Source organism: Athene cunicularia, assembly GCF_003259725.1.
Source record: "Athene cunicularia isolate RWA chromosome 15 unlocalized genomic scaffold, athCun1 chr15_part1, whole genome shotgun sequence".
Lineage (NCBI taxonomy): Eukaryota > Metazoa > Chordata > Aves > Strigiformes > Strigidae > Athene > Athene cunicularia.
Genome location: NW_020799121.1, coordinates 12,124,820 through 12,151,966, shown reverse-complemented (window position 1 = coordinate 12,151,966; position 27,147 = coordinate 12,124,820). Strand labels below are relative to the sequence as shown.

Below are 27,147 nucleotides of genomic sequence, written 5' to 3'. Positions count from 1 at the left end.
GAGCGGCTGCTGGGCCCTGCAGGCATCTGCACCACTCATCCCTGATACCCTACCTGGGAAATGGATCCGACTGGTCTCTCCAGCACGGAGGGGTGCTTGGTGGAGGAGATGAGGGGAGGAGGGTTGGAGATGCTCGCTAGTCTCTGCAGCCCTGAGCGAGAGCTCTCATGCAAGTTTAGTGGGATGGGGTGTCCTGCGTGGAAAATACAAGTGTTAGCAGAGTGGCAGCAGCTATTGGGGAGAAAAGGGGCAAGGGAGGGAGCAGGGGCTGGAGGTGAGCCTGCACTAGGATCCAAGTCACGTAATCATTTTGGAAAGGACTGGAATAGTTTAAATGACTGCCTCATCCCCTCTGCAGCCTGAGGATGTTCTATACCCGACTCGTCTGCCCTCCACCCAGAGAGGGACAGCACAGTGAGGGATAAAACCTGCCCAACTTTGCACTCAGGGCAGCGCAGCGCCCACGCTGTTCTGCGACAAACCACGTCCCTAAATCTGCCCTGCCCAGAGCTGGGGGCCCTGCCTGGCCACCCTCAGACTGCTGCATTGGCAGCGAGGGAGCTCTGTGCCAGGCCAAAGCAAGTGTTAGCAGGTTTCTGCTGAAGCCTCTCTCCTACCCCCTCCCCAAAAAGCTTCAGTGACTTAAGAGCGCGACCTGCGATGCCAGCTGCAACCTCTGTACTCCTCCCCAGGTCGGGACAGAGGGCACCATGCAGCCAGCAGCTTGCACTTACCTGGTGGGTTATACTGAAACAAGTGGGGTTCCACCTGGGGAGAGGTTTTTATCACATCCCGGGAGTAGGACAGGACAGGGGGCCAGCACGAGGCAGCTGTCGGCTCCGCACTCAGCTTCTGAGCCTCTGCGAGGGATGAGAAATGCACGGACTTTTCTGCAAGGGAAACAGAAAGCAAACAACTTGCTCAGTGGTCCCCATGGGTGAGCGGTCCCTGTAGGCAGCGTGGGAAGTGGCTTCAGTTCAGTCTGGCCCAGCCACGAGATGAGGGCTGAATTCCCCAACCAAACTAAAAAGAAAAGCCTCAGTGTCACTGCCTGGATTTGGCAGCATTTATTTTACCCAGATGTTTAAAGTGCAGAGGGGAGGACAGATATCTGTGTTGGTGACTCTGCTGGTGCTCACTGCCAGCCGGGACCTCCATGGACATCCCACCCCACCCAGGAGAGATGGCACTCGGTGTGCAGACAGTCACTGGGACCAGCAAAGGGTCCAGCTCCTCACTGGGGCTTGGCCACATGCAAACTGCTCCTAGGTAGCTCCTGTCTGTGCTCATCAGCTTTGTGGCAGGGCTGTGGGGGATTAACGATGATCTTGTCAAACCTTTCACTGAGGTTAAAGCCAAGAGGCACCGATGTTGGATTCCCTCTGGTGTGTGTGGGACATCCAGCAGGCACCGGCTCGCTGGGGACAACAGGGTCTGGGGGGTGCAGCCGAGCACGGGGTGCCTGGGGAGACCCAGGCCACTGCCAGGGACCGCTGCATGCCAGCACATCAGGAACAAGCTCATCCCCACATCACATCGCGACGCGAAAGCTCAGCCGCTCTTAAAGAATGGCTGCTGGCTATAAACCATCTGTAGGCTGGGGGAAGTGGCCAGAAATAATGGCATCAGCTTCTTGGACAGCAAGAGAATAATGCGCAGATGTTCTCTTAACACCTGGGACAACCACGCTGTACAAGACTGTCAAAGGCAAATGAAGATCAGGACGGGCTCTGCGGGATGACCAGATGCCTCTGTGGGGAGCGGGGCGGCTTGCTGGTCATCTGCAGGGCACCAGGGCTGGGGGCAGGAAAGTTTCCTGCAGTTATCTGGCTCAGGGTATACTGGATGCCAGGTTGGGTTCACCCTGGCTATAAAAAGGCTGATCAGAGGCCAAAAAGTGCTTAATGATGGAGGAGCTGCGCTGGGGATGCCCAAGCCCTGCTGAGCTCTGCAGGGTGCCGGGGAAAAGAGGGGCTTCATCTGCACCACCTCCATCCCAAGCGCATCTTCACGCTTTGCTGAGCAGATGGATAAGACAGCCTTTTCTGGATGGATTAGAGGCAGGTTTGGTACAATTTACTTGTAATCGATAAACAGTTTTGTACTTCCCTTCTTCCCCAGACCCAGCTATGTAACGTCTGCATTGACCAGAAATTAGAAACTGGTCAGTAAATCGCAATCACAAATGAACCCAGCCTTTAACCATCAACTTTTGATAAAAATAGATGCCTGAATCCTGCTAAGCCTAATAACAGGGCAAGTAGATTATCAAAGGCCCAATTTAATGAGGCTTTACTGCATTATCGTTATTAATGCTCAGTGTACTCAGAAGCTGGGAGATTATTCTTGTCCCCTTCAGTGAGAAAATAAATCCATTATTGGCACACAGAGGTGTCCAGGCACTCACACCTCTGCAGCCTGGTGGGGCCGGACCTTGGCTGCAGCCTCTTCCCTCCCCACGCTGGATCCCAGAGAGGATCCCTATACATCCTGCCAGTACGGAGGAATCCAGGCACATCCTCCAGACCAACAGAGAGTCCCTGGCACATCCACACTCCCTTATTTTCCTCCCTTCAGCTCAGCCCCGCTCAGCTCTGCTCATGCGGGGGCAAATGGCACTGGGATGTCCCGGCTAAAGATGCTCTCCAACGCCAAGGCACTGTCAGCCAAGGCTACGTGCACCCTGGATGGCTCTTGGAGAGCCCCGTCCTCCTCCCCTCCCCGCGGGAGCCATCCCCTCCCCTGCTTGCCTCTCCAGCCTGTGAAATGCGGCCAGTTCCTAATTGCCCCTGCATTAGAGGGTGGCTATAACTCAGCCAGCTTTTGATAAAATAGCACTTACGCGGGGAAGAGAGAGTTCCTATTACCGTTTATCAAGCCCCTGGAATGGGAGTGAAGGAGTCAGAGTTTATATGATCCGTCATCCAAATTAATGCTCTTGGCTCCCCATCGCCTACAAAGGCCAAATGAAACACAACTAAATCAACACAAAACATACCGCTGGCTTTCAAACCGCCGAGTGATAACCAAAGATATGCCCGACGGCGACTCGGCAATGGGAAAAGGGATCCGTCTGCCTGTCGGTGAGATCCAGGCAGGGCTGCCTGCCTCTGCCCGGCCCCGTGATTAGCAGCTCGTCTTGGTAGGCAGGGGAGGGCTCAGGAAGGTACGGCTCGCCTGGCCGCCCTCCAAGCCGATATGGCCCCAGCCAGCGGCTGCGAGGCAGCCAACGCCTCGGCCAGGATGTGTGCAAGACTTGGCTTTGAAGCGGATCCAGAGCGGTGTGAAGGATGTTGATCTCGAGCGGTTGCAAGAGTTCAAGCTCTCTTATCAAGCAGGGGAGGAACGGAAGTACCTGCTCCAGTGGAGCTGGCCCCTTGCAAGGAGATGGCACGGGGCCGCGCTCCTGAAGGCTTTTCAGGCTGTGCTGGACTCTCCTGTTTAACGTGAAGCCCGTGGAGAGGCAGTGGGGCAGCACGATGTCTGCAGTCTGGACGCTTGCCACTTCACTGGGATGCCTTGGAGAGCAGGGGAGGGAAGGGACGATTTGCCAGGACTATCTGGCTATCTCCCCTCTAACCCCTGATCCGCAGCTGGGATGTGCTCCAAGAGGCAGAGACAGCACTGAGCCGTCTCCTGAGTCCATAACTACTGAAATCAGGGCTTTGGAGGACTTGATTTCTCCCCCTGAGGTGACTCATTGCGAACCTTTTAGTTCTCAAATGGGAGATGCCTTCCCACCACAAACAGAGAAGACCAGGCTATGATTCCCTAGGGTCCCCGTGCAACCCAGACCCACCACTGGTAGCCAGCACACTTGCACAGCTATGAAGGGTCGAGAGATCACACAGCTGGAGCCCAAGACCTGCTGAGATGTTTGCAGGGGTACAAGGAGGCGTAATTGGTTTCATTAACAGGGAAGATATTCAGAGCACTACAGAATAAAGTGCTTCGTATCATTCGTGCTTTGCAGAGAACAAAGCCATAAAAAAATCCACCTGGGTATCAGACCCTCGCATTTAATAATGGTGCCAATAGGTCACAGAATGACGTGATTAATCGCCAACCCCTAAACCTGGCCTTGTACCTAACGCACACAAATTTGCCTCATCTCTTCATCATCCAGCAGCCAGGAGGAAGCTGGAGCTGCAGCACTGGGACACAGAGCTCCGGGTTTGAGCGCTGGCTGTGCCACCCAGCTCACCGGGAAGCTCCGCAAGACCAGACCCACACAGGATTACGGTGAGGGAGGAGATCAAACCTGCCGCTGCGGGGGAAGAGCTGGAGGGGAACTGTCCCACCTGGGCAGCAAACATGAGCACAGCTGGACGACATCAGCTGGAAATGGGACTTCACGGGTGACAACACCACAGCTTGGGGGAACCTCCCTTTCTTTCAAGGTGAGCAATCACCTTCCTTGCTTATATGCAAACCATTCTGGAGGTGTGATACACACATGGTGCTATTTGTTGTTTAAAGAAGGTCTGGCCAAATGCCAGCAACCAACTCTTCTTGCGAGCACATTGTTCTGTCCAGAGGGACATGACAGCTTGAAGAATAAATATCTGGGCCTGGACACTGTAGAGCAGGCTGCTAAGATCCTAGCTGACAGAAGGTGAACTAGTATAGCAATTTTCCAGCAAAGATCGCAGCCCAGGTCCTGTGCAGATCTGCCTCGTCAGTGTAGTCTTATCCACCTTCCATCTCCATGCATAAGCAGGTAATTTTCGCAGCTGCATCCATCCCCGTGCAGGATCCATCACTGGGGAACATCACGCCCTCCCAGCCCGACTTCCCTGCTCCTCTGATCATGCCACGGGTGACAGTGTCTCATCTTCACATGCAGCTGAAGAGCAGGCTGGCTACGAGGGGCAGGAACACAGACTCTGAACTGGAACAGGCTCTGACACTCAGAGTAAAAACACATTTAGAGGATGGTCTCATCAGGACTTCCCATCTCTCCTTAACCTTGATCCCCAGGTGCTCAAGCTAATAATGCTTCAGATGCTCTACGGTGGGAAACTCTGAATTGCTCATTAGGCAGCCAAACCACATCAGAGCTATTCCGGGGAGAAAGCACTGGGAATCTTTACAGGAACCTTTGGACTCGGAGTCACAGTATTAGCATTGATTTTAAATGAAATAATGGTCCCTGCTGAGCATTAAAAGCATTCTTTATAGAAAGCCAGCAAGGTAGAAAAGAGCCATTGTACCCAGAGCCCTGGCATGCCTCCAGGCCCCTTTGCTCTCAAGTGAATGGCAGAGACACTAATAAAGGCAATCTTCACCTCCTCAGCGCTCGACACTGGCCCGGTGTTTGCTGTAGGCTCAATGAGACATGATGTACTGTCTAATGAACATGGGAAATTAGCCATGCCTCTCTCGTCCTGCTTCAAGATGCTATTAAAGAGCTTTCAAGGGTTGAAGGAAGCCTTCACCTAAGAGGAGGAAAGCTGGCGGCTGCATATGGCTGCACACACGGGGCATTTCTGTGCTGATAAACACGCTCCGACACATGCAATCCCCTACCTTCCTTGTCACCAACAGCAGGGCTCCTGCTCTTTCCCCTGGGACTGCTGCTTGGCTGCTGCTGCTGCTCCTTCTCAGCCTGCTGCTGCTGGGCCTGTGACAGCTTGCTCGGGGGCATGTCCTCGCGGGCAGACTCGTGGGCTTTTGTGATCTGCTGCTGGTAGAGGGCCAAGGCATGGGGAGGCACCTGAGGCTTCACACTTCCACTCTGCAATAGCCCCTCGGAGAAACCTTCGGAAATCTGCAAAGAAACAAGAATTGGTGACACTTGTCATGTGCTGCCGACATCCGTAACAGTCCTGGAGATGTTAAGGTGCTACGAGAAGCACCTGCCCCACACTATCGTTTGCGCTTACCAGCCCAAACACGGCTCCACAGCTCACCAACCACAGCAGATTAAAAAAGCCCACAACAAAGAGTATCAGCTTTGTGCTGGTGACACTATAGGAGAGCCTCAGACTTTCCTTGTTTAAAACCTCTAATCTATAGTTCAGTGCTTGTAGCTTTTGCCAGAAGTTACATTACAGCAGCCACATCTTAAGCTGTAACACATGAAACTGGAAAGGCATCAGGACCGGGTCCTCCCTGACTACTCAAAAACCCAAAGCAGGGATTTCCTCCTGGCCCACCCTGCGCTGCTGCTCCTCTGGTGTTGACCCTGGAGATACCGGGGTGTTTTTTGTCACAGCTCAAGCCACTGCACCAGGAGGAACCATCAGCCTCAGCTACTGGGTAGCCAAAAAGGGGAACCTTTTTGCATAAATGTTTCTTATGTGGTACCCTTCAATCACAGGAGATGAAGTGAAGCACAGGGTTGGGAAGGTGCACGCTCGCTTTTTAAAGCAACGGGAGGCAGCAGTCATGTGGCAATGAGAAGCTTTTTCTGTCCAGACCTCCCACGACTTTCTGATAAAAGAGCTCAAGGGACATCCAAGCGCTGCTGGCAGAGCTGCTCCCGCAGCTGGGAACACGCTCCTCACAGAGAGCACCTTGCCTGCTGCAGGGCTCGCACTGCCCGAGCACAGCTCTCTGCAGAGCCCAGCCGCAGGGACGAGCGCATCCTCACAACCCTGACGTGCGCCACGCAGGGGACGCAGCTCGAGGGCAGAGCACGCATGGGGCAGAGGCGGCCGCGGCGCTCCCGGTTCTGGCCCTCTCGGGTGGGTACTCACGATGGGGGGGATGGCAGCAGCACGCTGCTTCAGCTGTTTCAGGTCCAGCGGCTTCTGCGGCGAGGAGTTCAGCCTGGTGTCGCTGGCGGTGTTGAGCAGGCTGGGCCGAGGGGACAGCAACCTGGGCACAAAAAATGCATGTCAACCACGAACAACCTCCACGTCCCATCACTCCCCATGCCCTGCACCCCTGTTTTATGCTGTCGAGTCTAAAGGACATCCTCTTCATCAGAGGTGCTGGACCCCTGCTTGCTGCTGGGTTCCAGGCTCTTGAACACATCATGCACTTGGGCTTCTGGCTCTCCAAGCTGCTGCCCTGGCCCCAAACCTGTTTAGATGGCAACTACCACTCTGAGGATCTCAGCATCCACCATGAGGATGCCTGTCTGACAGGAGGTGGCTCAGCAGGAAAAATCTGCCATGCTGCCTCAGGCACAGGGGACCTGTAGCTGCTGGGGAGGTGTCCCAACTTCAACCTTGGTGGGCTGGAGGTGTCCCCGGGTCGCTCTGGTCTATGAGGGCAGGCACAGATGGGAACACAACCCGGCCCAGCAACGCCCAGCTAGCAACTGGGGAAGCTTTGCTGTGAGATGACGAGGCTGAGGGGAGGCGGAGAGTGGGATGGGATTCAAATCTTGCTTTCCAAAGACAGCTCCTGCAGGGTTCCATGCTCAAATGAGACCATTACGTCTGGCTCAACAGGCTCCTGAGCCCTCTTTCACTCATCCCTCATGCTACTTCTAGCAAATCTGCTGTTGTCCACAATAAACCAGAGCTGGGAGTTATGGAGCAGGGCGACCAGCTTGGATTTCATTCGGGCATCACACTACACTCTGGAGCTCACACGTGGTGCTTGCCCAGCACTTGGGATCAGCCTCGTGCTCCTCTTTAAGACTGTCTTTTATCAAGGTGCTAAAGCCCGGGCAAGCCACCACATGCTCGGATCACCTGAAAGATGAGAGGCTGGATTTGGTGTGCAGCCCAGGGGCTGTGCAGCCCTGCACCCTCACCACTTGCTCTTCCCTTTGGCTGTTTGAATGGCCTGGGAGACACCCAGCCGGCCACGCCGAGCCCCTGCACAAACAGTGAGGGGTGGGATCTCCGTGGTGCCACCGCAACGGGGTGGGGTGGAGGGGTGCAAAGCCCATGGGTCAAGCCCTCGGCGTGTCCAGCTCCTGGACTTGTGCGAGACCCCGGGGACCACATCTCTCCAGGCCATCTCTGCTTTCTCTCCCTCCCAACTCCAATTTGCTGAAGCCAGTTCATAGTTTTCAAGCTTTACAGCTTGATTTGTTTATTTTAGCTGTTATTTCACTGCTCTCTTCAGCCTATAAATTTCAAGGTCATTCCACGCTCACCCTTGGATGAATAAACAAGTGTGGCGGGGCCATGTGTGGGGAATAAACTCACCACAGTGCTGGGACTGCCCCAGCCCTCACCCTGTGCAGTGTCTGGTGTCCGAGGGGAAGGGACCCACCTCCAGACTGGGACCAGGGTGCTCCGGTTAGGCACCCAGGGGAGACCAGGCAGCACATCTGAGCTGCTCCCCAAATAACTGCAATGATGTCTGCCTGTGGAGCCACATGGGTGTTGTGAAGCCATGCTGTGGGGGACATGGGGCTCCCAAAAGGGTGCAGTGCCCCAAAATCTGCTGAGGCACATGGCTGGGGACAAGGGCACCCAGCACTTGCTCCCGAGACCTTGGTGCCCTGCTGAGCCGCAGCACTGCTCTTCTGGGGCTGCTGAGCTGGGGAAGGCCTGTGTTCACAGCATGCTCTGCTGCCCTGGCCCCACTCCCCCAGCACTTTGGGCTCTGATTTTGCCCAAAAGAAGCCAATCTCTTTTTTAATTATTTTTAAAAAAGGGCAATTTTTTCCTGGGCAAGCCTCATCTGGGAGGCAGGGCAGCCAGCGCAGGCTGCCAGCCAGCTCAGCTCCTGGTGCCAGCAAAGAGCTCCTCTCCTGCCACTTCACCCCCGACGCCGGTGCTGCCAGGCTGGTAACGTGTCACCCTCGGGCTGAGACAGGTCCCCACGCTCACTAGGAGGTGACCGACCTGGCAGCGCTGGCCCAGCTCCATGTCACTGTCACCGCAGTCGTGCTCAGCACCGCTTTCCTCCTCAGCAGTGATTCTTGCAAGACACGTATCTCAACAGCCTGATTTTCCAGAGACTGGCAAACTTGATCAGCAAGCGGGGTCCTGGCAGCCCCTGCAACAGCAACCGCCCCAGCAGCCACCCTGTGCACTCGTGGTGCTTGCAGAGATGCATTTAAACACCCTTTAAGCACACTGACGATCCTCAGGTTTCCTAAAGCCCTCCAGAATCCTGGAAGCCAGAGTCAATATGCAAATTGTGTAATTTATTATGTCCCTCCCAGCAGATCTTGCGCCACACACAGGGCTGTCTGTGGGTGCCTTGATCTGGAAGTCAATGGATGAACAACCTCAGCATCTCGTATCCACTCGCTGCCAACCTGGGGCCTCCCAAACCCAAGCACCAGTCCCTAACCATGGGTGATGGCGTTGGCAAGGGTGGGAAAAGGCTTTGAGCAGGAAGAGGTCAGGACACATAAGGCTGAGCCTTGGCAGTGTGGAAACATCCCCTTCCAGGCATGAAGCTTTGGGGGTGACCAGGACACCGTGTTCCCCCAACTCCTTCACCTTCCACCACAGAGACCAGGACCAGTTTCATTGCCAGACAAGCCAACACACCAACACGTGATGCAGCCAAATGCAACTTCTTGCACACGCAGTGGTTGGGCAAAGCTGACGGCTACCAGATTTCCCTGATGGGCTTCCTCCAGCCAGGGCCACGGCCCCAACACGGCGCTGGCCCAACACAGCCCTTGCAGCTACGGCTGAGGCAGCGAGCGGGACGCGCAGCGTGGGGGTGGCTGGGTGCAAGGCTTACGGGCAGGCGTCTCTTCCCTGCGCGGCAGGTCTGCAGCGGGTGACTCTGCGTGGCCTCCCTCACATGGCCCCGGCCAGCGTGACCTCCTGCTGAACCACAGCGCTGGCAGCACATGCCGCACGGACCCGCAGACAATTTACTGCCTCCTTCAGCTTTGACGAGTTAAAGCTGCGCCTCCTTATCCTGGACTTGTCTTTGGTCGTGTGAACCGCAGGAGGACCCAAAAAAGGCTGCTCCTACGGCTCACGCCAACCCCGCACCCCCTTCCCTCTCACCGCGGGGACACCCCAGCCACCCTCTGTCCCCTTCTGGGAGATGCCGCGGACAGCTTGATGCTTTTACAAGCACAGGGAAGAGCACCCACGCCCCGCTGGCGCTGGGTAGGCGGGCGAGCATCGGGTGATGCGGTGACGGGGCGGCTCACGCGGCATCTCGGCAGCCTCGTCCTGCTCATCGCGAGTCACGCTGCAGCAGCGGGGCTGCGGGAACCGCCTGCGAGCGAGCAGCCCGCGGCCAGTGGGAAATCCAAGGGAGTAAAGCTACACTGGGGAAGGGCACAGAGGCCCCATGGGGAGCACGATGGTGCCGAAATCTCTAAGCTGGCTGTGGACCAACCCCACGGGTGCTGATGGGGCTCCCAGGATGGGCAGTGCCAGGCGGCGGCTGCAGCTTTCCCATGCTGGCAAGGCTCTGTTATCACCCGTGCTTCATCGCCACACCGGATGAGAGGAGTGGCCCGGGAGCTGCGGGACGCCTGTTTAATGTTTAATATTCCTGGAAACTGGTAACTGACAAGTGAGATAGGAGCTGACTCAGCGAGGAGCCGGGGATGAAAAAGTCGTTCCCAAGACGACTTGCTCCCTTGCTGCTGGGAAGTCGGTACAAGCCGCTGCTGTCCTGTTTTTGGTCGAGTTAATGTTAAATTTGAGGAGTGTAGCCCTGCTGGCCTCACTCTCCCTTGCTGGGAGGTTTTCTCCTGTCTGGGAAGGAGGAGAGGGTGGGGAGGGGTGGTGCTGGACTCCGTCCACTGCCGGAGAGATGAGCGCTGCAGCCAAGAGGCCTCAGCCCTGCCACGGGGCTGGGGCCAGCAGCATCCACACCAGCCCTCGACACTGTCAGCGCTGCTTCCAGCTGCTTGGCAGCGAGAGGAGCTGCTCCCCCGGGGCGGCCGGGCAGCGTGGAGGATGCTCCCGCACGAGCAGCACTCACCCACTGGCTCCTGCATCCATCATAGGGAAAGTGCGGAGGCCGTCAGAAGCGGTGGAGACACACAACGGCTCCCTACCGCCTCGTCCTGCTGCTTTGATCGGTTGTTTTTTTTAATAGCCCCATCCACAGCGCCGCGTACAGCCCGCCCAGCCTGGCGGCACCCATCTTGCTGCCAAACTGCCCCCTGCAAGCCCACGGGAGGGATGTGGGGTGTGGGATGCAGGACACTGGACGTGGGATGCCAGCCTCCAGTTCCAGCCCAGCTGGACTGTTGTCCCTACGTGCAATGGCAGGGTGGGCTCAGGAGCCCAACCTGGCCCAGGAGCCAGTGTGGATGGAACAGGAGCCATTAGAAAAATCAGCGCTATGAGGACACATGTTTTCATATATGTTCTTTAGAAAAACAGGAAACCCTCTCCCCATTTGTGAAGCTCTTGGGTGGGGAGGGCTCTGTGGGAGAAGCCAGGAGGGGAGCAGGACATTTCTCCAAGGAGGAGGTGAGTGCTTCCCCTCCCTGTCCCAGGAGCCATCCATGGAGGGTCAGGGGTGCCCTCGGCTGCCAGCCCCAGGGGTGGACAGAGGGCTTGGGACTGCAGAAGCTCTGGAGAAGACCCAGTGGCATGGCCCCAGGAAAGCTCACGTGGCCCACACCATTCTCCTCCCTTTACAGCCAGGATGGGTAATTCACCCCTACAGATCCAAGCAGCATCTTTGCCAAGGGAGCAACTCGTCCCCTCTCTGCACTGGGAACACGTCCCTGGCATGACTCCTGTCAGTGCCGACTCAGACAGAAACTGTTCCCAGCCCTGGCTTTTGGTAAACCAGCCTGTGCCTCGCTGTCTCCAAGGGCACATCCCACTCCATCGTGTCACCCAGATGGTCTGCCACCAGCAGACGCAGCAGCTCTGCACCCAACACCTGCCCGCGGCCATTGCCCGGCAGCACCCATATGCTGGGACATCGCGCTGCCCGTTGCGTCACGGCCTCTTTGCAAGCGATGACCAAAGGGTCACGGGCACACGGGGACACAGCTGGGCACATCCCTTCACCTGGGGGAGTGCCTGAACAGTGATATTCCCAGGGAGGAGCTCACGAAAGAGCATGTGGGCACTGTGGCACACAATGGAGATGCTCATCTGGCCCTCAGGCCATATACTTGCCCACCTCTCTCCCCACTCCTACCTGCTCTTGTCCACAGCATCCTGCTCGTCCATCTCGTCCGCGCTGCAGGTTGCGCTGGAGTCGCTGTCGGGGTTCACCCCGGGGCCTTTACTGCCTTTATGACTTTCCTTCTTCTCGGCCTTGGGCGTCCCCTCTGTCCCCGCTGTCCCTCCGCCACTGACGCTGCTTTCCGCCTTCTTGTCATTCCCCTTGTCCTTCTCCTGGCTGTCTTCGCTCTCCTCCTTCTTCACCTCGCTCTTGCAGGGCTCCTCGCTCACCTTCTCCTCCGGCTCCTCCGTTTTCACCACGTCCACCACCAGGTCCTCCTGCCCCTTCTCCTCACTGCTGGGCGGCTCGGGCGCTGCCTCCGGCGGAGGGCTGGTGGCAGGAGCGGGGTTGGTGGGGGGAGCGGGGGGAGCGTCGGGGGGTGTTGGAGCCTCTTCCAACTTGACTGCCGGTTCTGCGCCGGAGTCACCTCCTGGCCCGGGTGGTGCCTTGGCCCCGTTTTCGCCTCCTTCTTTGGCTTCGGGCCTCGGCGAGGGAATGCTCTCGGTGTCGGAGCTGTTATTTACTGCAGCTGAGAAAAGGGAAGAAATAAAAATAAGGATCAGCCCGAGATTCTCACTTCCCATATCGCTGCCTCCACCCCCTCCCCTGGGAGGAGAACGCCCTCGTTCCTCCGAGGGGGAGATGATCCCGGGGCTGGGAGAGCTGCGCCGGGATCCCCGGATCCAGAGTTTACCAAGCAAAGGGATGCTCGGGGGCCTCTTTGCTTGCCCAGCACGACGCCTGTTGTTAACCCCCACCCAAATGCAAAATCACACGCCCAAAAGCCTAGAGACCAAGTGACTGGGAAGCTGGATTTTAAGGGAAAAGCCTGGCTGCTGGCTGGATCTGCAGGACAGGACCAGCTCCCTCCTCACTCCTCACCCATGGCTCTGGATCAGCTCTGCTCCGCCTGGACCAGGCACCTCGCTGGCACCCTGCTTGCTGACTTACGTCGCCCGTGTCCCTGGCGCTGCCACCCCGGGGCAGTTGAGGACCATCCCAAAACACCGTGCGTGTTTGTTGTTATTTAAGCTGCCAGTGGCAGAAGAAAGGAGGTCAGGGTCGGCGAAAGCAAAGTGCTGCCAGTGCTACGGGAGAGGTTAATCATTACACAGAAAGGATCACTCTCAAAGCTGTCACCAGCGGCTTGCAGCGAGCTGGAAGCACAAGCGTCCATGCACTGCTGCAGGCGGCGGTGCTGCTGAGAGATTGTTTCTGCAGTTGGGGTGAGGATCGTTCCCTCCAAGCCTTTGCTGGACAAACACGGCCATGGCCAGGGCCAAGAGAACCAGGAGACTTCTACGGTCCAATCCCAGCACGTCCCCACAAGGCAGGGCTCTCACGCTCATGCCCAAAATCTTCTTCGTGTGCATCCCTGGACCTGTCTCTCTCCACACCAGCTCAGACAGCTTTCAGTGGGTGGCACAGAGGGACTGTGTCCCAAGAGCTGTACGTCAGAGCACATCCATCCTTCCCTGGCAGGCAAATGCACCACACTCATCAGGAATCTCAGCCTTCTCCAACCTTTACTCACTTGCAACCAAGCAATGAGGCGTTCCGTCACCCACCCAGGGGTGAGGTTTACAGCGTGTTAGGCCAAACTCTCCCCGACTGCCACTCAGTGCTACTCTGAATGCCACGCTGAGGCATCCAACAGTGGCTTGCCCCAGGCTCAGCCAAGCTCCAGGACACTCCCTCCAGATGCTGAATCCATGCTCTACACCATAACCCCCACACCAAGTCCTTCCCCCCATCCCCAGTCAGCCACATGGCCCCTCGACTCCAAACTGTTGCCTGAGCATCCCCAAATGTCACCCTGGAGCCCGTGGCCTTCTTGTGCATAACACTCCCCCAGCATTTCTGTGACATTTCATCCCCCCCTGCTCATGACTTTCTTCAGCTCTGGAGCCCACCCCATCAGCAGAACAAGAGATGAGGCTTGGAGCGTAAAGCTTGGGAGCATGTCAAGAGATCTGTCTCTAATCTCAAAAATACATTGTTTCCTCTCAGGCACTCTTACAAAGAGCAATAACTACCTTTTACTTTGCGCCTCTGAGTCACGTATCACCTCGCACAAAGATTTACCTGGAATCTGCCTTGTAATGAGTCACTTGCAACGATGATTTGAAAAGATTTCCCATTTCAAGTCCCATTAGCCTGGGTGCTAAGGCCAGGAACCAGCGTGGTGCCAGCAGTGCTGGTTAAGTTATTAAATTACTTTGACAGAAGTCAAATGGGGCTATTGTTGGAAAATTATGCACATTTTCTCCAAACTCACTGCTGCGCTTTCTAAGCGATAAATAGCTGAAAATTGTCACTTTCAAGTTGTTTCCTTTCTTTGGTATGGCTGGGAGGGAGGAAAACGCTGCCTTAAAAGGGAAAGGAGGGGGAAAAGACCCATCAAGATACATCAGCCTTGCTGGCGGGAGACCACAGCTTCCCTTGCCTTTGCTAGCAGTGCTGGCCTCCGCGAGCTCCACTGCCCAGGGCAGCAGCAGCAGTGATGCCCTGATGGGATGGGCACATACAAACCTTGGTGGGTTATCCTTCCTTGGGCCCATCGTAAGCTCTTGAGAGCCCGCGGTGGCAGCTATCTAATCCTGCTGAGCATGCAGGACCCTCCTTCGGAAGAAAACGCCGTGAAATGTGATTTACAAGAGCGCACAAGCATGCCCGGCCCTGGTAAGCTGGGTGCTCTTGGAGAGTGTGCTGATGGAAATCAGAAACCAAAGGGCTCCCAAAAATACCCACCTGTCCAGACAGATACAGGAGGAGGGCAGTGATCCAGGGCACTCCTTGCAAGCACGAAATTCAGAGGCATCTAAAATGCCATGAGCACCTCGTGCCGCGGGACGCTATCATCTCGGTGTGGCTTTGGGGTGACAGATGTGACCACCCGCCAGCGCTGACATTTGCAGCCCCGGAGAGGCTGTGCATGGTGCCTGTGCCACAACAGTGCAAAGGCAGGAGAGCAGAGCGCAGCCCCCCCGCCACAGTCCCCCTTTCCTCACCTTCTGCCTCCTCGGCCATCTCCTCCTCATTGCCGCTCGTCCCTGACACCTCCATCTCCTCGTCCTCAGCTGCGGGAGGGAAGGCGGCTTCTTCGTTTTGAACAGCGGCGCCTTTTTTCTTCTTCCTCTTGGCGTTCCTTTCTTTCTCCTGGGGAAGAGGCAGAGGATGGTGAGAAGGAAAGCCCACGGGGAGCTGCGTGGAAGCAGAGAGCACCAGTCCTGCCCAAGGGGCCAAGAGGGATGCTAACACTGCCATGGCCCCGCTGGGGAAACCCTCTGAATATCAGTCCCCGGGACTGGGTCGCCTGATGAAAGCCCGGCAGATTGGTCTCACCTGGCCAAAAATGACCACTGTGCAACAGCAAGCCCGGCTCCACGTGAAGGGATGGTACGGACACGTGGACAAGGGACACATGTGCAGGGCTGGCAAGAACCCGGTGGTCCCGCGGCCACCTGCTACGCGCATGCGGCGTGTTCGTCCTGCGCATTTCCAGGCACCACCTCCAGCTATACAAACATGTGTGTCCGCAGCTTGACGCTCATCTGCAGACAACGCAGGGCGTCAGGCCCCAGATGTGGTCCAGCCAACGTTTTCGTGCACCAGACTGTGTGTCCTCCATGGCAGGTACTACCAAAGGACTTTGACTCCTGTGCCGGGGAGGCTGTTACTGGTGGCGACACTGTGTGGCATGGTGAGGTGCCCGGTGTCCTGCCCTGCCCCGAGACAGCCCCGACCTCGCTCGCTGGGGCACGTGCCACAGCCACGAGGGCACAGACAGCTGCTCCCTCCCGCCGATCTAAAGGAAAAGTCTCGGCTTTGCTATTGTTTCCTGCTCTTGTTGCTTGAGTAAATATTACCAGTAGGAACAGGCCCATCATCTCCGGCTCTCCCTGCAAACCCCACACGAATGACGTGTGTAGGACGTTTATTTACATGGATGAAAAGATAAAGCCGTGGTGGAAACGTTAACTCTGCTGCTGGATCTCTGCGCTGGGAAGAGTCGGTCCCCCCTTCCCCCCGCCAACTTTTCAATCCTTTAAAAAACTTCCAGATAAAACAAACAAATACAACTGCTTTTTGCTTGGAAACACTGCTTGCTCAAAAATCTATTTTTATCAAACTGGGCAGGAGAGAGGGGAAAAAAGACACTTGAGAAAGGGCTCTGTGAAGGCATGGAGAGGCGGCGGGAGGAAGGCAGGGCTCCGCGTGCCCTCGCCCCATCCTGGCAGTGGTGCCCTGGCACTGCCAGCGTTCGCGCCTTTGCCACGGCAGCAATTCAGCAACCGCACGTTTCTGTCTGAAGCAGCAGTTCCCCATCACGTTAATGCGGTGACAAAGCGCCGACGTTACTATGGCAAAGACTTCTCTGCCTCTTACTCACGGGTCCGTGACTCAGCCGCGGGCAGGAGCAGGCTCCTCGCTGGGGAATTAGCTGGGAACCAGCCTCTGCCTCAGCACCCTACTTGGCCGGAGCCCGGGGCCGGCGGCTGCCAGCAGAGCGGAGCAGTGAGCTGCCCCGGGGGCACCGTGGGTCCCTCTCCTGGCAGACCCCACTGCTGGTCTTTAGGGATGATGATGTGAAATCCAGGCAGCAGATCCCGGCTACATCTAGAGATACGTTCAGGCCACCATCTCGCCTCTTATAATGCCAACAGCTCTGGCAGTCTTGCTCCCGGCGCCCTGCCCAGGAAAGGGGCCCTGGACACCGTAGGACACAGGATCCTAACCACGACTGCAGCAGACATGGAGAAGTCTCTGTGAGCCGTGTCTGGGACCAGGCGTCTCCCATCCTCACTGTGTACTCTTAATCCCAGTGGTTACCAGTGAGGACACAGGAAGGTGCCAGGGCCATTTGCTACAGATGTTCTGATGCTCATTTTGCGTTATACCAGCTCACGGGGTTTCTGCTCTCTATGTGTCACTATTTTTGCAGGAGCATCCAGGACTTGGCGCCACTTGAGCAGCCTGCCTCACTGTGACCCCCGAGGAGATGTGCTGGGCACAGCGAGGACACCGCACCCTGCACGAGGGGTCACTCCGTGCCTGCTCCTCGGCGCTGTCCTCCCGGGCACCCGGGCCCCAGCCAGCCCCATGACGCTGACTCCCAGCTTGGCAGGGATGGGCAGCTCTTCCCTTCCCTCATCTCGGGCACTGGGCACTGCCTCCTGCCGCTCAAGTTTACCTGCACTGTCTGTCCTGGAGGAGGAGATGGAGATGCCACCTGTCCCCAGACGTGATGTCTCTCCGGCCTTTTACCTCGCAGGCAGAGCAGCCATCCCAACAAATATGACCTCTCCTTGCACTCACCACCTGACATGGCAGCAACAGCCAAAAGCTTCCAAACTGCACTACCAAAACAGAGCCATCATTATGGTTTCCTATCAGCACCAGCCTGTCCTAAGAGCAGGACCAGGCAGTCCTGGACTGGTGTGACATAACGATGCACATTTGTGACCTCACCAGGACTGAGTCTAACCACAGAGTGACTCCTGTGTGCTGCCATGGAACAGAACCTCTCTGCCACTGTGGTGAGGAAGGTGCCAGTTCCCCATCTCAAGACCAAGGCTCTGCACAAAGGCAATCAGACTCATTCACTCTCCAGAAGAGGCCATCAGGCTGTCCTCCTGAAGCAGCTTTGCTGTGTGAAGCCAGCATCACCCAAAAAAGCAAGAAACTCTGGAAATGTTGCTCAGAGGGGTCCAAAGGACTGGTCCTCCAAGCAGGACCAGCACCAACCCAGAGGCTAACTCGCCCACCTTTGCTGCACAAGCTAAAACAAGCCCCAGCAGTCACTAGACCAAAGAGACAATCACACTGCAAAGAGGTCCTGGTAAAGACAGCGCCTAATCTCCAACTGCTAACAAAAAGAGCAGCTCTGAGGACACCGTGTATCCCAATGCCCTGCTTTCCTTAAATGCCGAGATTAGAGAGCGCAGCGTGCAGAAGGTCAAGGCTGAGTGACGCTGATGCCTGGGACGCATCTGAGCCGCTTGGCAGCAAAATCAAGCCAAAACACACAGCAGGGCAGATAAAGCGAAGCCTCGAGGTGGCCTGACCCTGCCCCAGCAGTAACAGGCTGCCTGTCCCACGGTGCAGCCGGCTGGCAGGGACACCCTGATCCATGGGGGTGCTTGCAGAGAGAGGAGGGTGAGGATCTGCAGCATCCAGCCCCGCTGAGCCAGGACCGCAGTGGGATTCACCTCAAACAGGCAGGAGAAGGGTCTTGTGAGTGCTGAGCAGGTTGGGGAGAGGGGAAATGGGGCTCTGCGTGCTGACACAGCCCATGCACAGCTCCCCAGCCCCTGTGTGCTCTCTCCCCCAGGAGAACCTCTCTAGTAAAAGGATGGGTCTTCAAAGAAAAACCCCAAACACAGCACATGGAAGCGTATGGACCACGTGAGCTCTGGAGGCGTGGAAAAGGAGCATCACTGTACCAGACACCTTTGCCTGCTGCAACCCAAACCCTTCTCCTTCCTCATGCTGGATGCTCAGAGGGAGGGTCCCCCCATCCCCAGAGCCCCCCAGGCTCTGGCCAGCTGGGGTTCAGCACACAAGGGGTCAGGGGGCTGCTGAAATGCCTGGCCCCATCCCACCCAGCACTGTCCCAGCACAGGGAATGGGGACATCTTGCTCCACACTGCGCTGTGCCACATTCTGGGGACAGAGGGACCTCGCCAGTCTCTGCTTCCCATCCCACACTGGTCACTGCTGCCCACACGTCCCCACAGCTCCTTCGAGTCACCTGCACGCTGCTGAAACTCAATGTCACACCTACCTGGAAGAGGAGGCTACAGCATTAATGAGCCCCATTTGGGAAATGAATGAGATCTGATAATTAAGTTTACTCTCATTAAGCAAGAGGAAGAAAAGCAGAGCCACTGCATTTCCCCGCACATGATCAGCAGTAGCTGTTGGTGGTGAGGGCAGGGAACAGTCTGGGGATGTCATGGCAAAACTAGGCAGTGCCACGCTGCCTTGCCACGTGCTTCCTCCACAGAGGTCACGGCTGACTACCGCGTATAGGATGAGATTTGGAGGCTCAGTTGCTTGGGAATATATTTAGGAGTCAGGAAGGAAGGTCTATGGCAATTTAATCTCAGTTGTTCTTTTATTTTATTCAGCTTTCTGGCATCTGCTGTTGCCACAAAACAATAGAGCACAATAAATAACAGCTGAACGTTCATTGTTCTTCTTCACGACCAAAATCCATAGCCTCCAATGCTCAAAAAATAAAATGATGATGCTGATATAAACTGCAAGTGAGAGTGAGCAATTAGACTGGAGAAGTCTAGCGGCTGCCTTGGAGGGACGGATGCAGGGAAAAATGTGGTTCTGCAGAAAAACACTTCCGTGATATAATTTCTGCAACATTAGGAAGCAGAGTAAATTAATATACACCGGCTCCACTGCCAGCTAAGCTGTATGATCTTATTTCAGATTCTCCCCAGTAATGAACAATTATATCTTTCTAATGTAACATTTTATATTCAGAGGGCTTGATGCACATTTCATTCCAGTCTTATATCGGTTTTGAGGTCTTTTATATAGTTTGTTTGCTTTGTTTCTAAAAACAATTTGGTGAAACATGGGAACACAGAAGTGTCTCTGTGCATAGAGAATTAATAAAAAAGAATCGCCGATGTCTTCTCTTTCTCTCATTCCTATAGACTGACTAGGATATTAAATTCCTGGGTGAGTCATTGAATGTTTTCCTGTCTTTCTTTTTACTCTTGCTGTAATAGCTTGCTTGGAGAGATTCCTGCATTGAACATTGTCCTTTGCATTTTCAAAGCACCCCTTGGGGGTTTAGCCATGTGAATTCTATTAGCCAGAAACTGGGAACCCCAGGATATTCTACAAATGAAATAATGATAATCTTTAGTTGCTCTTAGCAGTGCATCCTATCTCCAGAAGACCAGACAAACCCCACTTCATTCACACCCTGCACCACATGCCAGAGAAGCAGCAGCGTTAGCCCCTTCTGATGGGGAAACTGAGGCATGGACAGATGTGCACATCTGCTTGTAGCCCCAAAGACAACCGACATCCATGTCGAGACCAGCCTTTCCTCATGTTGACCTAAACCCCTGAGTTTCTTTGGGGCAAACCGACAGTTTACCAGGTAAACGTGGTACCTGCAGGGCACAGGGCTGCGTGGCCCAGCCAGGCTCTCTGCTCGCTGGGCTGGAACAGCACAACCTCGCTGGCAACAAACTATTTGTGCAGCCGGGACTGAGCTTGTGTCCTGGCCAACGCACCACAGCCCCGCTCCTCCTCCTGCTCCTCATCTCCCCGCGTACCAGCCACGCTCCAGACGCCCAGGCATCTCCCACACAGCAGCTCTCCCTCCTCCAGACCTCCCAGGGACAGATGGGTGGACAACCCTTTCCTGCGCTGCTTCCCGCTCCCCAGAGCTTTCATTCTGAGATAATAGAGCCCTCCCTTGGCTGTGGAAACATGCAAGCGCTTGCTAGGAAACATCTACAGTGCCCAGTGGGGGCTGAGACAGGGCTCTCACCATTTTCAGTTTGTGCTGCTGTAGGATCTCGTCCAGGTTCTGCCTCTTCTTGTAGTTGAAGTAGAAGTTTTTGCACTGTGACACGGTCTTGGAGCCCACCATCCTGGCAATGGCTGACCAGTTCCGCCCATGCTCAAGGAGACCTGTGGTTGGAGAGGGGACAAAGGAGAAGGGTTTAACACCAGATATGCCCACACAAAGGCAGCAGTATCGACACAGCATGAGAAGCATCTTCTGTGCAAGCCAAACTCCACAGGAACAATATGGTCACTAGCACCGGTCTGAAAGGTTTCCTAGGCCAGCAGATGACCTACGAGAGCCTTTTTTTCTTTCCAAGGGGAAAAAGGACACTATAGTGACCACCTCTGGAACAAAATACGTCCCACAGCCACGTCTCAGCCAGCCACCGGGAAGGCCGGAGGGCGAGCAGTGCTCCCTTCTCTTTGGGATGGCTGCAGGAGATGCTGACATGCCCAGGAGAACTTGAGAGCGCAGCTCTTGGTCCCCACCGTGAAGTAAAGGCTCTCCCCACCCTCCTGTGCCCCAGTGATGACTTCAACCGGGGTGATGAGGCACTTCCTGGGGTTGGAGCACAGAGCCCTGCTACAGATGGGGAGGAAGAGCCCAGGCAGGGAAGTGGCAGCACGCAGGCAGGGAAGCCCAGGTGATGTCCCGGGCTGGGAAGAGGCACCCCAGGGGATTAGTGCTGATTCTACTCATAAGCAAAAGCAGCTTCCCAGGTCAGGCGCCATGCCAAGGGCTGGCAATCCTGGCCAGACAGTGCCACCCGAGCATGGGGCTCCTGCCAGCGCTGGGGCAACCCAGCAGGGTGAAAGAGGAAGAAGAGGAGGAAGGAGCGAGTGAGCACCCTGCATCCTTATGGTCTCTGCAGGGCTGTCTGGGCACCCCCAGTCCCACAGCTGGAGGTGGGAGTCGCAGCCACAGCCCAGGGATGGGTGCAGCAGCACCCCAGTCCCTCCATCCCAGGCTCCTGGAGGCGACCCAGGTGAGGACCACCCAGGCTTTCTGGGAAATGAAGCCTCGCTGCCTGCAATCCTTCCTGGTGCAGTGGTTGGGCCTTCCTGGGGTGCCTGGTGGGGCTGGAGCTGCACCAGCCTGCAGGACGTTGTGGGCCCAGCTGGGCCATACTGGTCCAGCTGGCTCCTGGCTGCCTGTGTGATGGCCCGCAGCTCCCCTGGCCCTCCCCTGCACCTTGGGTGGGGCACAGGATGGAGAAACTATGAGCCCAGGAGTATGGTACTGCCACAAAAGGTGACTTCAAGATGAAAACCACCAGGGAATGACCCTGCTAAGAACATCTTCCTCTTTTGTTAGGGGCTTTTCTGCCCAGAAGCCACCAACCACAGAACCTGGGAACAGCCACTGCCCCAAGCATCTCCATTGTCCATCCCCAAACCCCTCCCTGGCTGCTCTGAGGCCATGGGGCTGAGGACCACAGTGAGTCCCACGTCAGGGCTCCCATGCGTGGCTCTGCTTGTGCCTGGGAGCCACGGCAGCTCTGCCCCAGCCCCGCTGCCAGCCTTCAGCCAAGCTGCTGCCACGTGTCACCTTCGAGCCCCAGTCCAGACCTAAGTGCCAGCCCAACCTCTGCTTCAGCCCAATAAAAAAACCTGCCGGGACAGACTGATCTCAGCGAAGCCACAAGCAATCAGGGCCCAAGGGATGCATGCACCTCTGGCCAGGATCTGTGTGCCTGTGCCAGGATCCATGTGCCCATGCCAGGATCCATGTGCCCGTGGCATAGGGAGGGCACGGCTTTGGAGCTGTGGGTATGTCTGCACTGAAGAGACGACACCACGTACCCCAGGAGAGGTGAACCCCCCGCCTCTCTGCTTCCCAGATCCTGGAGAAAAGCAACACTAGCCAGCACAGCAGGAGTTAACATCCAGCTGGTGCCTGTATCCTGCCCCGTCCCAGCACCAGGGCTTATCAAATTGCATGTAAGAGGTAGGCATCACATGGCGCTGAGCACCACAAAAGGCCATGGCAAGCCAAGAAACAAGTTTGAGCTTTAACTCTGCAACTCCCAGCCTCACTTCAGCCAAACCCACGACCTCCGTCACCCTGCTGGCAGGCTAGGACTTCTTTAAAATAATAATAAATTAAAAAAAAAAAAGGACGTCCGGCCACCAACCGTGAGAGATAACGAGCTGGGGCAGGAGTCCTCCCCCCTCAGTTGCTGAAGGTTGCAGGGGAAAACAGGACAGTCCCCTGTGTCACAACCCATCCCCTGTGTCACAACCCACCGTTGCCTTCCAAAGCAAACAAGCGGTAGGGCCCCCTTTTGCTCATCACCGCGCCGGTGGCCCCGCACCAAGTGTGACAGCCGGGGCTGGAGCCGTTTGCTGCGCCCCAGGCAAAGCCCCGGAACACAAACATCGGCAGCAGCGTGCCCTGAGCTCCGCTGCTTCGGTGGGCAAGAGGCTGCGTCGCCCGGGGCCGGGGGGATGGATGCCAGCGCGAGCGGTGCCCAGCGCAGCGTGACCTGTGCCACCTGCAGGTGATGCCAGCTCCCAGCTGCCCTGTCCCCTGCCCACCGCAGGGCTGGGGGACGGGGACGCTGCCAGAGGAGCTTGCAGCTGGCGGGGCAGGTGCAGTGTCCGTGCTGGGCTCATGAGAAAGAAGCTGCCCACAGTCCCTGCCTGCAGGACCCGGTGCAGAGCCCGCCCGCTCTTCTCTTCACATTAAAACCAGAGTAAAACAGCAACACCTGCTTCCCCACGCCGTAATGATCTGCACGCTCAGGGAGAGACCTGCCAAGACACCCTGGGACGTGCCAGGAAGCCCACGGCTCACCGGGCCGATGAGCTCTGTGGGCATGGCAGCCCCCAGCTCCTGCACCCCCCAGCCTCCGCCCCGCGCTCCCCGGCACGCCAGCCCGCCTCGGCACGGCGGGGCCCTTCGCTCTGCAGCGCAACTGAAACTATGACTAACGGAGTTATCAGATCTTAACGAAGGTTTTGCTCCTTGGCTTGGGGCGGGGGCTCTGGACACGGGGTCTGCCCAAAGGCACGCAGCTATACACAACCCTGAGGTTAACCCCATCCTTCGGACCACAACGCCAGGACTTACGTGCTCCAGGTCCGGCTCCGGCGGGCAGGGAGTGTGCCCGGAGCGTGCAGTGGGTGAGCTGGGAAGGACGCGGGCGTTGGGGCACTTCTTCAAAGCCCCCCTGGGCACGGCAGCCCGCTGTGAAGCGCTGCGAGTGCTCCGCTCACACCCTCCCCACGCATTTTGCTTTCGCTCCCTCGCAGCAGCCGGAGACAGAGAAGAAAGCAAAGACGGTTCCTTAAATCCTGGGGGCGAGAGGATTTCAGAGCCATGGGCGGCCAAGAGCGGCGAGCGAGCAGGCACCGAGGCTGGAAACCAGGTCACAGGCGGGAGACTCCTGACCCCGATGCCAGAAGTTGGTGGGAACACATGCTCCGGCCCCAGCGCTCTTCCCTCCGGCGGGGCTGGCGAGCAAACGGCGTCCTCCGCGCTCCTCCCGCTCGCTCGCCGGAGCTTTCCAGCCGGCGGTTGTTAAGGTGGATGGAAGCGCCTCTGGTATTTTCTCCCCTACCTCACCTCCTCGCTCAGCAGCTCGGGGCTACGGGGAGGCTGTGCAGTTTCAGGAGATGCCCGACGTTGCCAAGAAATAATAATAATTAAAAAAAAAAAAGGCAGGAGAAAGGCAAAGGGGAGGGAGCAGCCGACCGCGCGCCGCAGCTCCGCTTCTGCCAGCCCGGGGACGGGGAGCCGGTGCCGTCGGTATGTGGCGGAGCAGCGAGCGAGCTCTAATCTGTTCCTCTGGCTGACCCGGGTCTCGTTGCATCTGAATGTGACCTCTAGACAGAGCATTAATAACGAATGTGGCGCTGACCCAAGCTGACAAGGGGTGCGGCCGCTTGGCACCCGCTCCCGCCCTCCCTCTCTCACTTTCTGTCTTCCTCGCTCTCGTCTGAATGTCAGCGGCAGGGGGAGGGATCCAGGAAAACAAAGCTTGGCTAATAGTTTCCTCTGCTCTCAAGTGAATCAAAGGCGCTTTTCTTTGGGGATATGCTCGCCGGCGAGCCCAGCGCCACACCGGTGGGATGCCGCGGCACCCCGGCACACCTCAGCCCTGCAGCCGCTGCCCCGGCGGAGGAGGGATGGGGAGAGGTTTGGCATCGGTCTCACCATGGGCGGACCGGGGCCTCTGCTCCGGTACCGGCGAGCAGGGGCTGGGAGGAAGAAGAGCCCGGCACTGCACGCTCAGCGTCTCAGAGTGCAGAGGAGAGACCCGGAGGGGCAGTGCGGTGGGTGAGGGGCCTCAGCTTGTGTCCCCTCGGCTCTCTGCAGCGGTGGGTTTTTACCGGAGCCGTTCCAAGGCTCTCCAGCACGGCCGCCCTGCTCCACCCAGGGCTCAGCGAGGGTGGAGGGAGCCCGTAAAAGGGTCCCTTAACAGGAGTTCGTGTGGATTAACAGATCAAGGTTACAGGGGAAAAACTAAGTGATCTCATTCCCCTACGCCTGGCGGTACCTGGTGTGATCCTCCGGCCCCTCTTGTGCCCACACACCTCTTGGGAGTGGGGATGGAGACAAATCTGGCTACGGCAAAGCCGAAATGTGCCATAACCACATCCCAAAGAAAGACCAGCACTACGGAGTCAGCAACACCACCCAAGGCGTCCCGAAAGCGTGGTCGGCATCGCAGCGCTGCCTTCCTCTGCCGATCTCGGGGTGCTTTGCAGCGCGTGGGAGAACCGAGGCACAAGGAAGGTGAGTAACTTCTCCAGGGCCGTGGAGCCAGTGGGTGGCAGAGCCGGGCTCGCACTGGGCTCCTGATGCTGTGCCAGGAAAGCAGTGGGGACGGTGCGCGGGGGGGGGGAGCCCACGTCCCCGCAGGCGTTGCTGGAGGGACCACGGCGCAGGCAGCCAGCTCGGTGTGCTCTCGCCGCAGCAAAACTCCCCAGCCCAGCAGCTTCCACACCCATCACACCACCTTCCCGGAGGAAGGCTGTGCCACCAAATGAGGGGTGGGTACGGCGTCGGGACTCCCGGTCAGCTCAGCTCTAGTGCCATCTCCCCGCTCCGCCGGCGACCTGCAGCTCCCAGGTCTCCCCTTCAGAGGAGCTGGTTGCTGGATCCCTGCATCAACCTGCTGCAAAAACATCAAGCCCTGTGACCTGACCACAGCTCTCCTCCTACCACAACTTCCCTTTTGCACTGTGTCCCCACCTGCTGACCCTGAGAGGGGACAGTAAGCCCCCTGGGACCCTGCTCCCTGAGAGGTGCCATCTCCTCCAGTCCAGCCAGGGAAACTCAAGTCTCCAGCACAAGGCAGCGAGTCCACACACAGCATCCGCTCCTGGTAGACCCAGCTCTCTCCCTTCACCTGGTTCGGATATTATTCCTGCTCCCTTATTGTTGAAAAAATAACGTTCAAAATTAAAATGTAGGCTGTAAATTATAGTAATTACCCAGCAGTTCCCCCTGACAGGCCCTTTGTGTTTCATTCACTGACACTCACTAAGCAAATCCTTGCAGTTTGCTCCTACACGCTCAAGAAACGTTCAGCCAACAGTGTCAGAGGTGCAGCTCCGGGGGCACAGTGGGCAGTGGCACTAGCCCGGGGCTAACACCTTGGCTGACAGCAGCAAAGCCCCATCCTGGGATGGCAGGGACAGGATCACAGCCAGCCACAGCTCCCTCCATGATTCATGCCTTGGAAGCAGTTTTGCCCTCATGGCATCCAATCTGCCCCATCCCGATAATTTCCACCTTGTCATTTCATATGAACTTTGTGGCAAACATGGGGCTTGCTCGGAGCAGAAAGATACTGGTGCTCTGGCCACAGCAGCAGGCACTGCAGACAGGCAGGCTGTTGTCACCCTGAGCTCCCCTTGCACCCGAACCTGAATGGAGGGCACCCGGGTGGGGGACCCACGGCAACATCCCACCCCAAGGCCAGCAAGAGGCACAACACTCAGCGACCAGCATAGGCTGCAAACCAGCTCCTCCAGCTCACACTTATTACCATCAGCAGGATTTTACAGCAATAAATATCTGACTGGAACGAGGAAGGCTCCAGCATGAGCACGGGGCAGACAAAGGGAGGAAGGCAGGGAGCTGCCGGCTCCCCAGCATCACCTCACGCCAGCAACTTGTAAGAGCGACATCTGCCCTGCCAGGAAGAAGTGATAGAGGAAAATGCCCACACAGACCTACCTCTCCCCGCCCTTCAGCCAGCAGCTCGTTAGAAATAACAACGCAGACCCAGTTGGGGCTGGAGCAGTGCGCACTCGTGCGTGGGTTTACACGCCTGCGCGGGCTCCAGAAGATCCCGTGCAGCGAGATGGCACGCCGAAAGGCACCTGCGTTCCAAAGGCGACAGGAGAGGGCTGCCTTCTGCCAGGGGCTTTCGTGTCAGTGGGTTTGGCTGTGTGTTAATTTGAAGAAATTGTTGGGGTTTTTTTTTAAATTCCACTTTATTTTAGTTCCATGAACAGAATGGGACCAGAAAAAAAAAACATGGTTCAGGTCAGTCCAAAACTCATCTTACTTTCCGAGTTGATTGTTGGCAGAACTGAAAATCAGCCCTCGAA

The 27,147-nt window shown here is 56.9% G+C and overlaps 1 protein-coding gene across 10 annotated transcripts in view; it reads right to left on the bottom strand.

Moving 5' to 3' along the window:
- The window catches only part of NCOR2 (nuclear receptor corepressor 2), a 203,274-nt gene that overhangs the window by 28,825 nt on the left and 147,302 nt on the right, over positions 1-27,147 (bottom strand). For all 10 annotated transcript variants that reach the window (XM_026859568.1, XM_026859572.1, XM_026859573.1 and 7 more), the window contains 7 exons: positions 20,561-20,703; positions 15,042-15,189; positions 12,004-12,559; positions 6,702-6,822; positions 5,530-5,770; positions 735-890; positions 54-193 (listed from right to left, as the gene is read on the bottom strand). In XM_026859568.1, coding sequence (XP_026715369.1) covers positions 54-193; positions 735-890; positions 5,530-5,770; positions 6,702-6,822; positions 12,004-12,559; positions 15,042-15,189; positions 20,561-20,703 — 1,505 coding nt within the window. The remainder of the gene's footprint in view (positions 1-53; positions 194-734; positions 891-5,529; positions 5,771-6,701; positions 6,823-12,003; positions 12,560-15,041; positions 15,190-20,560; positions 20,704-27,147) is intronic.